General features: G+C 36.0%; 1 protein-coding gene across 6 annotated transcripts in view; it reads right to left on the bottom strand.

Moving 5' to 3' along the window:
* The window catches only part of BICD1 (BICD cargo adaptor 1), a 209869-nt gene that overhangs the window by 23842 nt on the left and 169434 nt on the right, over positions 1–16593 (bottom strand). For 4 of the 6 annotated variants that reach the window (XR_004683335.1, XR_004683334.1, XM_035027951.1 and 1 more), the window contains exons 6-7: positions 12739–12890; positions 9694–9901 (exon numbers count right to left, since the gene is read on the bottom strand). Coding sequence is in view for 3 of the 6 variants with exons in the window: in XM_035027951.1 (XP_034883842.1) it covers positions 9694–9901; positions 12739–12890 (360 nt within the window). In the remaining 3 variants the exon portion in view is untranslated. Of the gene's footprint in view, positions 1–8414; positions 8609–9583; positions 9902–12738; positions 12891–16593 lie in introns of all 6 variants that reach the window. The other 2 variants (XR_004683336.1, XM_035027952.1) reach the window with 2 other exon arrangements.

Here is a 16593-nt window from a genome sequence, read left to right on the forward strand (position 1 = left end):
GTCATTAAATTCTGCCATCTAAAATTGGCAGGATGCATTATAAACATTATCAATGCACTCCCTACTTAAATAAAATGGACTTTTTATAAGCTTGACTACACCAATTTTTTTAAAAAAAAAGTTGTATAATTATTTTAAGAATATTTAAGACATATGGTTTCTTAGGGTGTACCTAAACAATTGGAATTAAATTATAATACTGACAAAGAGACCTAATAACAAATAAAAAAGATGTATAAAGAAGAGTATACAAACATTTACTATGTACCTATTTAAAAGAGCATTGCCACCAATCAGAGACAAAGCAGAATCAATCTGCAACAAAAAACATTTGGCCCAATATTTCATTTCAAAAGAAAACCTAAATATGTGCCATCTTAAGTCTTATTGTAAAATTATGAGTAAAATTTTAGCTTTCTGTGCAGAAATTACATCTAGTTAAAACCACTGGTAAGTAAGACGGCCTAGAACTATATGACCAATACAGTAGCTACGAGCCAAATCTGGCTACTGAGCCCCTGAAATATGGCTAATTCAAACTGAGATGTAGTCTAAATGCAAAATATACACTAAATTTCGAAGACTAAGAAGAACAGAACATAAAATGTCTGCATAATTGCTTCTATTGATTGCACCTTGCAATGATAATATTATGGATACATTGTGTTAAATAAAACATACTACTAAAATTAAGTTCATGTGTTTCTTTTTACTTTTTCTCATATGGTTACTAGATTAAAATTACATATCTTTCTTTTGAATAGCTCTGGTCTAGAAGGTGAAACATTCTTGTGGTGGCCATTTTATTGTTTAGCAAGACGTATTTCTATTCTACACTTGAAAACATTTCAAGCTTTTGTAAAGGGTTCAAGTATCTTCCTTGTCCTCCATAACATATGGTTAAAAATAAACAGAAAAGTGAATATTGATATAAAGAAAGCCAAGCTATATTAAGTGAAAAAAAAAATAGCATGCATAACAATGTTTGTGGTTGTGCCAATGTTAATACATATATAATACATAGTTGTGATTATATATGTACCTATTTATATATATTCACTTGTACATATAGAGAATGTTTCTGGAAGGACACAAGAAGTAGGCTGGGAGAGAGCTACTTTCTATTTTACAACCTTTTGTAACCTTTGAACCATCATTATCTATTAATGATACTTAAAAACTATTTTAAAAACAGGTAAAAAGGAATAAAAGAGAGTAAAAAATAAGGAAAGCCTACATATTTATAGGTAATCTTTTACTCTGTACTACATGGATATTTTCTTATAATCGCCTTGATTTTTAGGCACCCATATAAAACAACCAAAAAAACCCAAAAAAACAAAAACCCAACCAAATAAAGATTATATAAATTATATATAATATGCCATGTTATATATATGATATTACACACACACAGATACACACACTGCCTAAATTAAATGATGAGAAAAGTGAATAACTGACTTGGAAAGTTCCCAAATGCAACTCTTAGGGAGATTTTATTACATCACCTACATTAAATCTCATCTGAAATACACCATTTATAATCTATACATTAGAAGATCTATATGTATAGGTGATAAACTATAATAAAGCCATATATTTGAGATATTGTAGAAAATTTGGACTTATTGCCAATTATCCACCAAATTGAGGGCCTACTATGTGCCAGGTACAGTGCAGGATCCTGAAAACTAAAAGATCAAGGAGCAAGGTTCCTGCCCAAAAGCTTACAGATTCATAGAGGAAAGTGATTTAAGACACTGTGCCTATGTCATCCGGAGTGAGGCAAAGAGAAGGAGGCAGGTAATTCTACCTGGTGAATATAAGGGATCAGAAAAGTCTTCATAATTCATGTACACAGTGGTAAAACTGGTATGTATGATACATAGGGTTTAAACACTTTGTAAGAGAAAATAACAGAGGAGGAAAATCTTAAAATTCTAAAATATTTTCATATGAAACTAGTTATCTGGGCGAAAATCAAAACATTCTGTAAATTAGAGAATATCAGGTATTTATCTAAACAAAGCAAATATGGAGCTATTGGGAAAAAGTGAGATACATTTTTCAGTTTTCAGTTGGGTATTTTTCAGTTTTCAGTTGGGTATCTTTCATCAGAGAGACAGATGGAATCTACTGAAGAGACATCTCTCAGATGACATTTTTAATACTGCACATTCCAACTCAAGATCATCCTATAGTAAAAGATTTCCTGTAAAAGTAGAATTGCTCCTTGAAAAAATACTGAAAAGAAATAGGAGGGTATTGGACATTTCCACTGTAAAATGAACCATGACTAATCCAGAAAAAGAAAAATACTCCTGCAGCATACATGATACAGCAAAATTTGGAAATTTGAACCAATTTCTAATTGTATATTACATTGGGGCCAGATAGAAACGTATATTTCAACATGTGGTTGGCAATTTTCTGAATTAGTATTTTTGATTTAACTTTTGTCGGATACCAAACCAAGGGCAACATGTTCTAGCATCAGAAAATGCCCAAGCCTTCCTCTGCAGAGAACTCTATAGAAGCTATGTTAAGAGAAAATACAAGCCTAAAAAGATTGCAAGTTTCAACAGACTGCTGTTCGCTCTAGCTATTTCAAGGATTGAATCCTGTGGGGGTGGAAAAAAGCATAATGATTTGGTGAAGGGGAGCTCACAAAAATGGAGAAGCCTCTAGAGGAAAAAATATACTTTAGGGGAAAAAACCACTGAGGCTGTCTGTTAGTTCAGAAAGTCAGTTCAAATAGCATTCACTGAGCTCCTTCTACATATAAAATATGGGAGGATGAAGGAGACAGGCAGTTAGAGTAAGTAGAACTCCCGCTCTCAGGTATGGTTGGACTTCTCTAAATTCAGACACGTGTCAACATTCACACTTCTCCCTGTTTTGATTCCAACTCTCCACCACCTCTCATCTGCACGTTTCATGAGACTCCATACCTACTTCTTTACCTTAGGGGTTAGCCACATCCAATCTATTCTCCACCTTGCTGTCAGGGCAATCTAATATAACGAAAACCTAGTTTTATTCTTAAAACAGTCATCTATGCCCAAGGAATAAAGTCCACTCTACAAACCTGGCTATTTGTTTTCAAGTCCTTGTCTGTCTTTCCAGTGTCATTTCCCATCACTCCCAAGTCCCCTTTCAATTTCTAGTCCCCAGGCTCGTGGTCTTTGCAAAAGCTGACCTTCGTAGAAGGCTCTTCTCATTACCCACACTGGCATTCCTACTGTCTGCCTATCAAGGTCTAGTCAACTTTCATGACCAGTGCTTGCTTTTCTTTTGGGAGGATGCTCCTAACCACCCCAACTCCTCTGTTTATTCTGGGAACATCTATTAACACCATTACTTATTTGAAACACAAGGATGATGTTCCACATAAATAACATTATATCAAAAGCCAAGAAAAGTGCCTGACACATAGTGGTAGCTCAATACCTTCTGTTAAGTTTTGATGAATGAGTGAATGAGCAAAAGAGTTAAGGAAAGAAGTGTGGGTTTGGTACATGCTTAAGAACATAAACGACAGGGGCGCCTGGGTGGCTCAGATGGTTAAGCGTCTGCCTTCAGCTCAGGGCATGATCTCCAGGCCCTGGGATCGAGCCCTGCATCGGACTCCCTGCTTAGCAGGGAGTCTGCTTCTCCCTCTTCCTCTACCTCTCCTCACTGCTCCTGCTCTCTCTCTCTCGCTCTGTATCTCCTGGTTTCAAATGAATTAAAAAGAGAGAGAGAGAGAGAGAGAACATAAACTACAATATAAAAAACAGAAAAATGTTTGAATGTAGTGAAATGTAAAGGCAATTTTCACTCATGAACATGTTTGTGTCTGTTGTTGACTATACATCTAAAAGGGTGATTCCGTATCTAAGGTTAATACTGCTTTAAAGACTGGCAAAACCAAAATATCATACAAAATTTTCAGATTTCAAAATAATACCATTCTCTCCCACTAGTTCAGTAATGGTGTGTCAGAGAAAGAGAAGGAGAGCAAGAGAGAAGTAGGGAGGGGCAGAGGGAATTGAAATCTTCGGGGAAAGCAAAACATCCAAAAGGGAAAGCTCCTACATGCAAAACACAGTGTGAACAGCAAATTGCTTAGGCTGTTACTTCAAGAAAAGAGTTCAAACTTGCTTTTTTAAGTTTGGGATTTGTTTATCCTGTTGCGATATTGTGATTTAGAAGAAAGATTTATTTGGTTTTCATCCACGATTCCTGGCTCACAGCTCTCAAAACTCTTGGAATTTTATAAGTGTTGAGAGTGACAAAGGTGTCCCCAGTTATTTTAATAAAGTGACTTTTGGACTCCACCTAAGAATGGGGACTGGTTGTCAGGAGAATCAAGAGAACATGCCATATGACTGGAGGGTTGGAACATTTAGTCATACTACCCAACCTCCAGGGAGGGAAGAGGGGCTGGAGGTTGAATCAATCACCAATGGCCCATGATTTAAACAATAATGCCTATGTAATGATGCCTCCATAAAACCCCAAAAGCACTGTGTTAGTGAATGTCTGGGGATCTGGGGACAGTGATGTGCTCTGGAAGAGAACACGGAACTCCAGGTTCTTCATTATACCTTGCCCTGTACATCTCTTCCATCTGGCTATCTCTGAGTTACATCCTTTTATAATAAATTAGTAATCTAGTAAGTAACATATTTCTCTGAGTTCTATGAATTGCTCTAGCAAATTGATTGAACCTGAGGAGGGGGTCATGGGAACTCTGATTCATAGTCAGTCGGTTAGAAATATAGGTAACAACCTAAACTTGTGACTGGTCTTTGAAGCCAAGGAGGGGGTCACTGGAACCTCTAATCCATAGCCAGGTGGTCAGAAACACAAGTAATAACCTGGGCTTTCAACTGGTGTCTGAAAAGGGGGGAGGGGCAGTCTTGTGGGACTGAGGGTTAACAGGTGAAATCTAATGTTATTTCTGTGTAGATAGTGTCAGAACTCAGTTGAATTGCAGCATACCCAGCTGATGTCTGAGAATTGCTTATTGGAGTGGGGAAGCCTCCACACATACACACATACACACATTGCAATTGGGTTCAGGAACCTAATTTACCTGTGCAAATCACGTAGTCAAGTCTTTACTATAGAAATAACATCTCTTGCCTATAAATTACATAGATTTCTTTCACATATTCTGATAGATTGATTTTAATTACTGATGAAATGGTAAGATTTTATTATTATTATTATTATTATATAAATAATATGCAACAGCAATTTATATGATAAATAATATAAAAACAAACAATGATTTTTATGAAGATGTACTACCTGCTGCCTGATTGTAAACTCGTTGATGTCAACAGGGTCCTTTTTGACTCAGATTCATCAAGGCTGGTAGCAATATGGGTGAGAACACTGGAGTCTGTATGCTAAGATAAGGACTAAGTCAGCAACAAGAAAGTCAACAAGCTAAGGACAGAAACTCTGGAATTTGAGGGGATGAGGCAACAGAAACAGCCAAAGTCAGAGGCAAAGGCCAGAATTTTCGTCCAAAAGGTTGTATTAATGTTGCAAATCAATTAATACAAAACAATCTATTAATTTTGAAAATCAATGCCCCATCCTAGAGTTGATTTTCCAGAAATTGAGAAATTGTGGCTTGAAGAAGATGGGGTTTTCTGCTGACCGTCTCATAGAAATAAAATCTACTTGAAAATTCCTTTATATATGGTAGATAATATTTTATGCTTTATGTTTTAAATTTTTAAATGAGATTTAAATCTGTCATAATTCTTCAACAAAAGGATCCAAAACAAATTAAATTCTTTGTATATCCACTGCAATGATTTAATTAATTTAACTACTTCAATGGTCCTCAATAGAAAACCCACTTATTAGAATAATAATAATCACCTACAAAGATATATTAAAAATACATTTCAGAAAACTTATCCAAAACATTCTAATAAATTAACAGGGAATTATCCTTTTAAAATGATGAATATATATTGTTATTAGCTAATAAATTTTATAATTATCAGTAACATATTAAATTCATGAATAAAAAATACTTTAAAAATCTATTATTTCCCATGAGTTTAAAATATTTCTTGCAGAGAACATAGGACTGGATATATATGGCATTTTTTCCCTTTCTCAGCTTACTGAACACATTTTATACAGTAAAAGCACCATAAATAATATTTAATATGTCTTACCCAATGCAGTTCAGCCTACAAAAAATAATATATATTGTCAATAATACAAATATTTTTAGAAGCTACAATTTGGTGTAGGTAATCAGTCACTTTCTATAGTAATTGATTTAGCCAAAACTTTTTAGAAAATGTTGCTCAGTTGACCTAAAAATTTATTAAGAACGAATCTGGTAGGACCTATGGTAAATAACTGAAAATTCCTTAGCCTATAATAACAGCTTTACTTTCTCCCTCCGTCATTATTTTAACCTCAAATAAATGGTTAAAAATGCAAAGTTTATTAGTATGCTACGTTGTCATTAAAATGATTTTCTGGCCTAGTGATGGTTCTGAATGCCATATTCTTTATGTCTTTAATCTTGTGTATAATGATAATTTCTAAGGCCAATGGCATTTTCTAGTTATTCAAAACTAAAGAATGTAATACAACATAATGGTGCTTTCGTTCATGTATGGTTAAGTAGCCTTAGAGTTGCAAGTTGTGCACAGTGTGCAAAAAGTCAAAGAAAGATTCAGAATGTATGAAAACAGGAAAAATGTTTTGTGAGACTTTTGGTACCTGGATATACTCTCTTTGTCAGCAATGTCAAAATGGAGCACAAAACACAAAGATGTTCGTAATTTTAACCCAGTGAATTTGCTCGAGAAAAAATTGAACTGATGAGAAGTTGACTGCATGAGGATATTTCTAGCAGCAATGCATAAAATAACAAATAATGAAAAACTATCCCATTGGTTAACAAGAGAAGAAGTACTGATTAGTGCAATAACATCTGAAACAAAATTTATGATACAACAACCTTTAAAAATAAAAATAGACTAGGTAACACAAAAAAGTTTACAATATAATGTTAATGGTTTTGACAATGTAATGACAATGATATAAATACATATTAATGTAAATAAGGATCAAATGATCATATACAAAATGAAAATAGCTATTGTTTATAATTTTTAATCTTATTGATATGTCACTTTTAAATTAAAATACAATAGGGTTACTTATTAATCACAGGATTTCTTTTCTAAGTTCTAGTAGATAGTGCTACTAAATCCAGTTGGAACACTAAAACGACTGGTGGGTTTTATTCAAGTGTCCTGATGAATCATAACCACTTTGGTGATTTACAGATACTTCAAGGTACCTTCCAAAGGGGTCTGAAATAATAGGAAATGAGTTATGAAAGTAAGAACATCCAGCAGCATTGTTGCCTTTTTTTTTTTTTTTTTTGGTGTACATTTTGGCTGTTATGCTCTTCCAACTCATTATCACTACTTATTTGCTCAAACACTCTTAGAATGTAGAGTATGTGCTATAAATTTCCACACCACATCTTTTAAGCCCAATCAGTAGACTAATTCACAAATCAGATAAGAAAACTATTAGAGATCCAAAGGCTGAGGTTTCCAAAAAGGAATTAAGGTAAAAATCAAAGTAAATGAGGTAGGTGATAAAATCAAAGTGAATTAAAAAACAAATTTCTGTGGCAAACTCAAAAGTTACAGTAGGGTCCCGAAGACTAGACTGAGTGCAGCTGTCTGGGTATCAGTACTCAGGAGTGAGTCACATTTTCAACTGAAGCTCTTCATAGGAAAAATTTTTGAAAAAGAAAAATGCAAAATGGAGAAGCTAAACATAAAATGTGAGTATATTGGTAAGCATAAATCAATAAGGGCTTGCAAACTCAAGAATATTACACTAAGATGTATATGTTCCTGAGGAGCAAAATCTTAAGAGGATTTTACTTCTATTTTCTCTATAATGATTGAGGAGACATTCTGAGTCACTACAAAAGGAGATGAGCCCGAAAGGCTTTTATAAAGATGGCTCCCTTTACTGAAATTACCTTAAAAATTTTCAGAACAAAATGACAAAATTTGATCAGGATGGAATCGCTATGAGCTACCAAATTGCAAATAGGACCCGGGAGTGTGCTCTGCATTACACCTGATGCTAGGTTCCCTTGACCTATCCCATTCCTTCCAACTCTCATTTTCCATCGTTGGCTGTTAAAAGGAAGTCCCTGGAGACTCCTAAGGAACACCTGTCTTGCAGAGTAGAGGAGGAAACAGGGTGCTAAGCGTAAAGTCGTGTTTACTTTAGCTGTAGGAATTCAAAGTTGGACTCCGTAGATGGGTGGGCATGAGTGGTTGGGAGGAAGGGGAGAGTTGTCTATTCAGCTAATCATTTGCATCACATGCACCCAAGGAAAAAATGTTTACCTGGTGGAGCCACGGTTAACCTTTTTTCCTTGCTGAGCCGGTGCCCTTGGATGAATTCATTCATGGAAGGGGGGCCCTTCAGAAGAAATGATTCTGTGGAGGTGGGATCAGGGGGAACTCTTAATAAATTCTGTAGGTAGGTAGCCCCTGAAGTCCTGGGACGGCTCTGATCACAAAGGGAAGGTGAAAATTGTCTTGCAGGAGATCCAAGAAAATACATATAGGAAACAAAAAAGTTTTACTTTAATTACCTTTCAAAGCCTCACCAGTGACAGCATTATTTATACTGGCATTTAATTTTTTTTAACATGTAAATCAAGATTTTTGCTAATTGCTTAGTTTCCATACCAGGATACAACCCTATTTGGAAACTGTATTGGATACTGGAAGAGAAATTTATTATAGTTAGTCAGTTTGAACTGCAAATAGAAAATATTATTTGATTCTTTACTGAAAGTTCCTAAAATAAAAATTTTACCATTAACTGAAAGTACAGGGTAAGTAATTCAACATCCAGGACTCTGTAAAAAGGTCACAAAATCAAGCCACTAAAACCCTTGCAAATGAGTTATTTGAGCAACATTCACATACCAAATGAAAAGGCACAAAAACCTGCTTTTAAGAAAAAGACTATACACATTCCATTCCATTTTACCTCAGTAGAGACATCTCCTTTTAGTCAGTTGTCAGTTTGGTAATGCGGACAAAAATTTCCCTAAGAGTACAGATTCATATTCTTGCCCCATTAAACAGAAGCTGGTAAATAGCACCATTACCAGAAGTACAATGACTTTTAAATGTCATGTAAAACAAGTAAAACGTAGCTTCATTCTTAATATTCACCTTTTAGCTAGCAATTTTTAGGTTGGAGGTAAGGGAGAGGCATATTTACACATACAAGGAACAGCAAAAATGTTGACAGATACTCGAAAATTATATTATGGTTAATCAAGAGGTGGGGCATGAGGGACAGAAAGGAATAAATCAACACAATTATCAAAAGGTTTTGATTTGGAAAAACCAACAGGGGCAAGGCCCGTTAATACAGCCACTCCCAGTTTTTCTCTTCCTTCCCTTCCTCCATCCTCCACAATAAGAGCACATTTATTTTTGCAGTTAACTAAACATCTGGCCTCTGCACCATACTGTGAAGATCGCTGCATGCATACCTTTTTCTCTGAGTACCACTGCTGCCCCGAATGTTGGGTGTCTGTGGGCCCTGACTATGCAGGAGGTAAGTGTCTACGGTGGGCACGGTGACTGACGCCTCCCCACTTACTTTAGGGCTGCCGATCTTGCTCTTTCCAAGTTTGCCTTTGCTGCGTCGGGACTGCTCATGGTCAAACTCTAAGTCCTCCAGCCGCTGAGTCAGGGCGAGTTTTTGCTGGATAGCCATTCGTAACAAAGTGTTTAGAGTCTTCTTCTCGTCCTCTGCGGCTGCTAACTGTCTCTGCATCTCATCCAACTGTGTGACGTATTCATCACATCTAGAACCCAAACACATCTCAGTGAACATCTCACTGAAATTAAATGTCGAACTTAAGTTGAGCAGTAATGAACTGTCCTGGAATTTAGATTTAGAAGCCTGGTCTTCCCTGAGCAGAATGAAGGTAACCTGGTACAGTGGAAAACTGGAAACAGCAGAGCAGATAGAGTAACTGATGTTTCATCTATACAATGGAGTACATATGGACACTCTTAATAGGTGACATCTTAAACCCCAAGGACAGAGTTACTGTGGAGGCTGCTCCAGGATGTCAGAAGAATGAACAGTAAAGTCTCATGTAATGTTCACAGCATCTTAGATGTGTTACAATAGCTTCTTCTACAGTGTAACATTGTATTCTTTGGAGGAATGTGACAAGTTTGTTACAGACCAGGCTTGTAGCATGCAAAAGAATAATAATATTTATAAAGAAAACGTTTCCTTCTTTATCTATATTTATGGGTTTTGAGTACAAATTGCAGCTGCACTGCTTTCAAGATGGCAGATTTGCCTGAATTAGAAACTTGAATATTTTCAAAGATTTCTCAACCAGATGATAAAGCAATAGATGTCAAAGAAAACCAAGATTTGAATAGGGTTTGATACAGACATAGCAGGCTGTCAGGAACATCTTTGTTCAGCTTTGATACTCATGCTACAGCAGAAAGATAAGCTCAGTGATCTTTCTCCCCATCAAAAGTAAAACCTAAGCACATAAACATTTGGAAGAAAAAATTAATCACACAATTATTCACAGATTTTTTTTTCTGAGTTTACTTACCCACTAAGATAATAACAAATATTCTTCATGCACCAGCTGAGAGTTAATGACTTGATGGAGGTATCTAAAATGTACTATACAAACTTTGAAATTAACACAAGCCTTGCAGCATTTTAAAGAAAAAAACAGACTCTAGTGAAAGAACTTGAGATCCAGGTGGGTCCCTTAAATGTCATTGTTTTTAACCTTAAATGTCAAGAAGCAGTAGGGATACCATAGCAGGGATATCATAACAAAGATTGAGTCTTAGTAAAAATAGAAGGTGGATTTCAGGACCCTGGGTTTATTTTAACTGCTCAGATAAACAATATTTTAAAAAATACTATGGAGAGGGCGCCTGGGTGGCTCAGTTGGTTAAGCGACTGCCTTTGGCTCAGGTCATGATCCTGGAGTCCCAGGATTGAGTCCCGCATCGGGCTCCCTGCTCGGCAGGGAGTCTGCTTCTCCCTCTGACCCTCCTCCCTCTCATGCTCTCTGTCTCTCATTCTCTCTCTCTCAAATAAATAAATAAAATCTTTAAAAAAAAATACTATGGAGAAAGGCAATTACGATACATAAAAAGACAAATAGTGTGAAAATGCACTATTTGGGAGAAATAATTCTTAAATAAACCAGATTGAGATATAAATGTCCCTTTAAAAAAGTTTTGATTTCTTTTTAAAAGAATATATATATATTCTACATGTAATGCTGACTGATTTCTTTCATCAAAGAGGGGAGCACTATGTACCATCCCCCTTCTCTATCCGGCCCTTCACAGTGGCCAGAGGTGTATCTATCCTACTCCTTGAACTCTCCCAGGCTCAGACCCAGAAGTCAGTTCCTATAGGTCCCCTGCATCCCTGTGATCCGCCAAGCACTCAGTCTTCTCACAGGCATCACCAAGAGAATCAATCACAAAGTATGAACTTGAAACTTTTCTCTCCTGATACACAAGGAAGCTGGACAAACTCCAGGGCTCAGGATCTTTTTTTACACTTCTATCAGCTACATGCAAATTATTTACTGAATCTGCAAATAAAGCCATAGTTATGCTTTGTGAATATTGTACCATGTTTGTATCATATAAGATATGTGACTGCTTTTGTTTTGGTACTGAACTGTGAAAGCAAAAACAATGGATGACAACATCTTTGAAAAGCTCAAGATTTTGACGGGGCACCTGGGTAGCTCAGTCTGGTTAAGCATGGAATGTTGATTTTGGCTCAGGTCATGATCTCAGGGCCATGAGTGAGCCCCAAGTCTGGGCTCCACCCTGAGCATGGACCCTGCTTAAGATTCCCCTTTCCCTCTGCCCTTCCCCTTCACACTGCTCTCCTGCTTTCTCTCTCTCTCTCTCTCTCTCAAAATAAATAAATAAATAAATTCTTGTTAAAAAAAAGAAATTTCAGGATTTTGAAATCTTCGAGTCATTACATGCTTAATCACTTCAAGTTTAAAAGCAAAATATAGAACCACTGTACTGGGATAATGAAACTGGTGGGGGCAGGTAGCCACTAATATTCGTCTAATTAATTAGCTGGGCAATGTGAAAAATTTGGTGATAAATACAATTACATTTTAGAAATTCTAATTTAATTCACATGTATTAAAGTCCACGTAATTAGCTGATATAATGAATATTGATATTTGTTATGGAGGTCTTTCTCACACAATACTAATGATAAGCACTTTTATGTCCTTTAGTCACAGAAATAAATTTCAGTGGTGAAAATATAATATTTAGCTATTTTAGGAAGTATGTCCCCCCCTTATTGGAGGCTTTTGGGGGAGGGGGTCTAATTCTTTTGGGCATACAACCTCTAGGAAAAATATCTATTACATTCATTTAAAAATACTTCTGTGTAAAAGAACTGCTTGATCCAGTGTGTCCAGTAGAGGGCTCTGGAAAACAGCACAAAACATTTTGTCTTAGTTTGGTCAGAGCGGAATCTCAAGTGTTTTCTTCACACCTTACCCTCTTGGATGGCACACCAAACAACACTCAAGAGATAAATGTGAATTTTAAAGTCTTTCCTCCACCTATCGCACCTAATCTTGGAAGAAGAAACTATTACCTTGTTGCAAACATTGCTCTCAGGGATGAGAAAGTCGCTGCATCTTCTTTCAAAGCCTTCAGTTCGTTCCTAAGCTTCGTCATAGTTTCAGTCACCATTGCTTTCTCATTTTCGTATTTGTTCTTGAGATTAGCTAGTGCCACCTCAGCTGTCTGAAGCAGAAAAATCACAATGCTTATGGTTTTCATATCAGGAAAACCGATCATACAGATTTGTCCATGCTGGGTCTATTATTTTCTTTCATAAACGGAGAATGAAATTGATTTGGTTACATTTTATTTATCTATCTATCTATCTATCTATCTATCTTTGTATCTATATCTATATATAGATAGATGTCTATCTATCTATATCTATATATAGATAAATAAATATATATATATATGTACTTTAACGTGGCTAAATTGCCCTAGAAGCCAGCTGTGAACCAGAGTCAGTATCAGGAGCTAAGGAAATGATAGTAGTTCAGTAAATAGTTAATGCAGATGCTTGAAAGTGCGATTTTTCAGACAAAAAGGGAGCAGAAATGAAAGTTTATACAGGAAGGATGTTATCCAGAAGAAGGTAGTGAAGAAGCACAGACCAATTGAAATACAATAGAATGCAAACATTCTTGTGTCACTTGTGCTCTATGGGCCTAAAAGACACAGGCCATTGCAATTTATAGCATGGGTATATGACAAACTATAAATCCATATTACGTGTTTAAGGAAAAGAATTAACAAAGAACCAAATACTTCCTGTCTTTGCCTACAACTTCAAAACAAAAAACTATAGTCTAATTTAATTCTTCACAATCCCCATAAAAGCAGAAATTCCAAAATATTGAATGAATTAAAATACTTGTTTGAACTTGGAATTTGGGCATTTCTGAATCTTTTGAAATTAACAGTGTTTCAAGCTGAGAACTAGCTTGACACATAGTAGGAAGAAAGAAAAATGTGGACTGAATCAATGCATGAAATCAATGTATATTTAGGGACTGCCTGTTTGATGCATAGCACATTGTGTATGTATTGAAGTCAAACTGCAAACATACTATTTTTACAAACCGTTATCCACAGCTTTTCAGAGTGTGTAAAAATATTCAATATTAATGAAAAAGTCCATTACTAATGAAAAAAAAATCCATTACTAATGGGATTTCCTAGGAAGACTTTCCTGGTTTTTAACATTTCCTTTTGTGCTTGAAATGGACAGCCTTGACTTTCTTATGTCTCCATAGAGACAAGTGGATTCTTTTTAAAATTAAAACAATGTTGGGATAGGGTAGTTTGTTAATGTTTTGATTCCAGAGTAGTTTCTTACGAGTTTTAATTGAATTTCAGATTCAGATTAAAATGAGAAAGTACTCATAAAATATTTTGGTATGTTCTGTAGTGCTATAGCTCAGTGGAATCTTCAGAAATATTACAGATTCAGAAAATTATCCAGAATGCAGAAATTGACCTGGGGGAAAACATGGCAGTTGTTTAATTTTTAAAAAATTTATACACATATTTACTTAGGACAGACCATTAAGTTTAAAAGTTGTGAAAATGTTGACATACAAATCTGTAAGCATGTGGAGCCACATGATCCGTTATCTAAGGGTTGGAGAGGAAGGAATGACAAAAGAACAAGATCTGAAATAGAAGTACAAACTCATTTATTCTTTGTAAGAAATGCTCCAGAAGACTCCACTTTGTTTGTAGGGTTTTTTGTTTGTTTGTCCACAGACTGCACAAAGCTTTTTCAGAAGTAAGAAATTCTGAGTATCTACAACCTTTGAGTAGATTTGGTGATGACTGCATTCACTACATTCTCCATGCTCCCAAAGTTGACTTTCTAAATAAAATGTCTTGTTTCCAGCCACAGAGATCTTCCCCAACCATTCCCTGAATATATCCTTCTATTCTTGTGGCTCTCTACCTACTATTCTTTCTGTCTGGAATGGTTTCTTCCTCTCCTCTCCTGGAAAACAACTCTTTATCGTTCAAGAACAAACTCAAGTATAATTGCTTCCATGAAGTTTTTTGCTAACCCCGTTAGGAAACATTAATCCCTTCCTCGGCAATGCTTCCATAGCTTCTACTGCAGCCTGTATAACATCACACTGTCATGATCTGTGTCTTTCCCCACACCCTCACTAGTTTGTGAATCCTGGTCTGAAAGGTGGGGACCATGTATTAGTCTTTGTTGAATGTTCAGCGTCTTGCACAGTTTAGTCCACAGATGGTATTTCATAAACATTGCATATTCCAGCAGAAGACAATGTGCATACCAAAAAACCCTGAAGTATATTAAAAGATTCATAGAGAATGCAGAATGCCTATTTTTAAAACAGGAAGATTCCCCTTTTTCCTTTTATGACAGAATTCTTACCTTAGTCTTAATAGCGAACATTCCACAATGTCTAAATATAATGGATGTCATCTGCAGACATCTGAAGTTATTCATGGCACATAAGCATCATAGCAGTAGGCCCAACATCATTAAAATGTAAACTAAATGCATGGCTAGAAATGTGTTTTCATTTTATTTACTGAGACCATAAGGGTTGTGATGCTAATGTGATGCAAATGGTACCACAAACCACTGAGAAAATAAAAATTTAGCCAGGAATGCTTTGTATTCCTGTATTGACTGAATTCCAGTGGTACTGTTTATACCGCTCAATATATCCTACCCTGTAAATAGTTACAGGCATATGTTGAACTCCTACTAGATTACTAGTAGATTATCCACTCACTCACTTATTTTTGCATCCCTATTTACTACCTGCCTTGAAATATGTAATCAATGGATGCTTGTTCACAAATTAGTCTCCCGTGGCTTATCAACCATGCTTATCTATACTTCTGAATCAGTTAAGCATCTTGACACTTAATAGATCTAGGTTTCCAGGTTGTTAATATTCAACCTGCAAGAAGAAGTCAAAGATGTTATTTGAATGCCTTGACCAAGAATGCCTGGGATATTATGTCTTTGATAAAGGTCATCTAAGCCTTATCTATTATGGTATTAGTAATATGGTTTTGGCTATTGATGACCACTCTAAGTCACTAGGTCTTTGGATTGTAGCAGTTTATGGCAATAAATTCTTTCACTCTGACCTCAAATTGGAGTCAGATCTCTCACAAATTCTTTATTCATCCTAATCTTTTCTATTTCCCTGAAGTGATGGCACAAAAGAAGGTCCTAATTTGCCCTTAGATTTATATAAAACATATTTATGCTGCAAACAATATTACTGTTTGTGGGATAGACCTCCCATTTACATCAGTGGATTTATGGGAACTGAAGATAAAGCTGCTAGAAAGCTGTACTGTGGATGACATAATAATGGTGTGGTTTCCCCCAAATAAGGGCAAAAGAAGGAGGAGCACTGCATCTGAAATCATTCCCCAACACCAGCACTGCTTATGTTTGCAAGAAGGTATTTGATGCTTTGTTGTTTCTCCTTATCAACACCCTTTATTAGCACCCTTCTCAAATGTATCTTTCAAGGTTCACTTTCCAGAGAAACTAAATAGAAATTCAAAATATTTTCCCACCTATATTTCATAGCACTCCCATCCAGGTAAAGCTGAAGGGTGGAAAATAAATTTGGTAGTGAAGGAGATCTAGGGATTAGCCAGGTAGAGTCCTGGTGTAGCATTCCTACTTATTCCAGAAGGACGAGACCTATTGTTAAGAAAAATTTTCTACTGCTTCAGCTCTGACCTAGGTGAATTGACATCCCAGCTGAACCTAAATTTCAGATATGTGGTCACTGGCAGAGCTAGTGGACATTCTATATCTTTGTCTGTCTCTCTCGCTCTCTAGACTTCTGTTTGCTCTGGCCACCTGCCAGGCTATCTCCCTGGTGTAAGC

Source organism: Mirounga leonina, unplaced genomic scaffold, assembly GCF_011800145.1.
Source record: "Mirounga leonina isolate KUSES-001 unplaced genomic scaffold, KU_Mleo_1.0 Mir_201, whole genome shotgun sequence".
Classification (NCBI taxonomy): Eukaryota; Metazoa; Chordata; class Mammalia; order Carnivora; family Phocidae; genus Mirounga; species Mirounga leonina.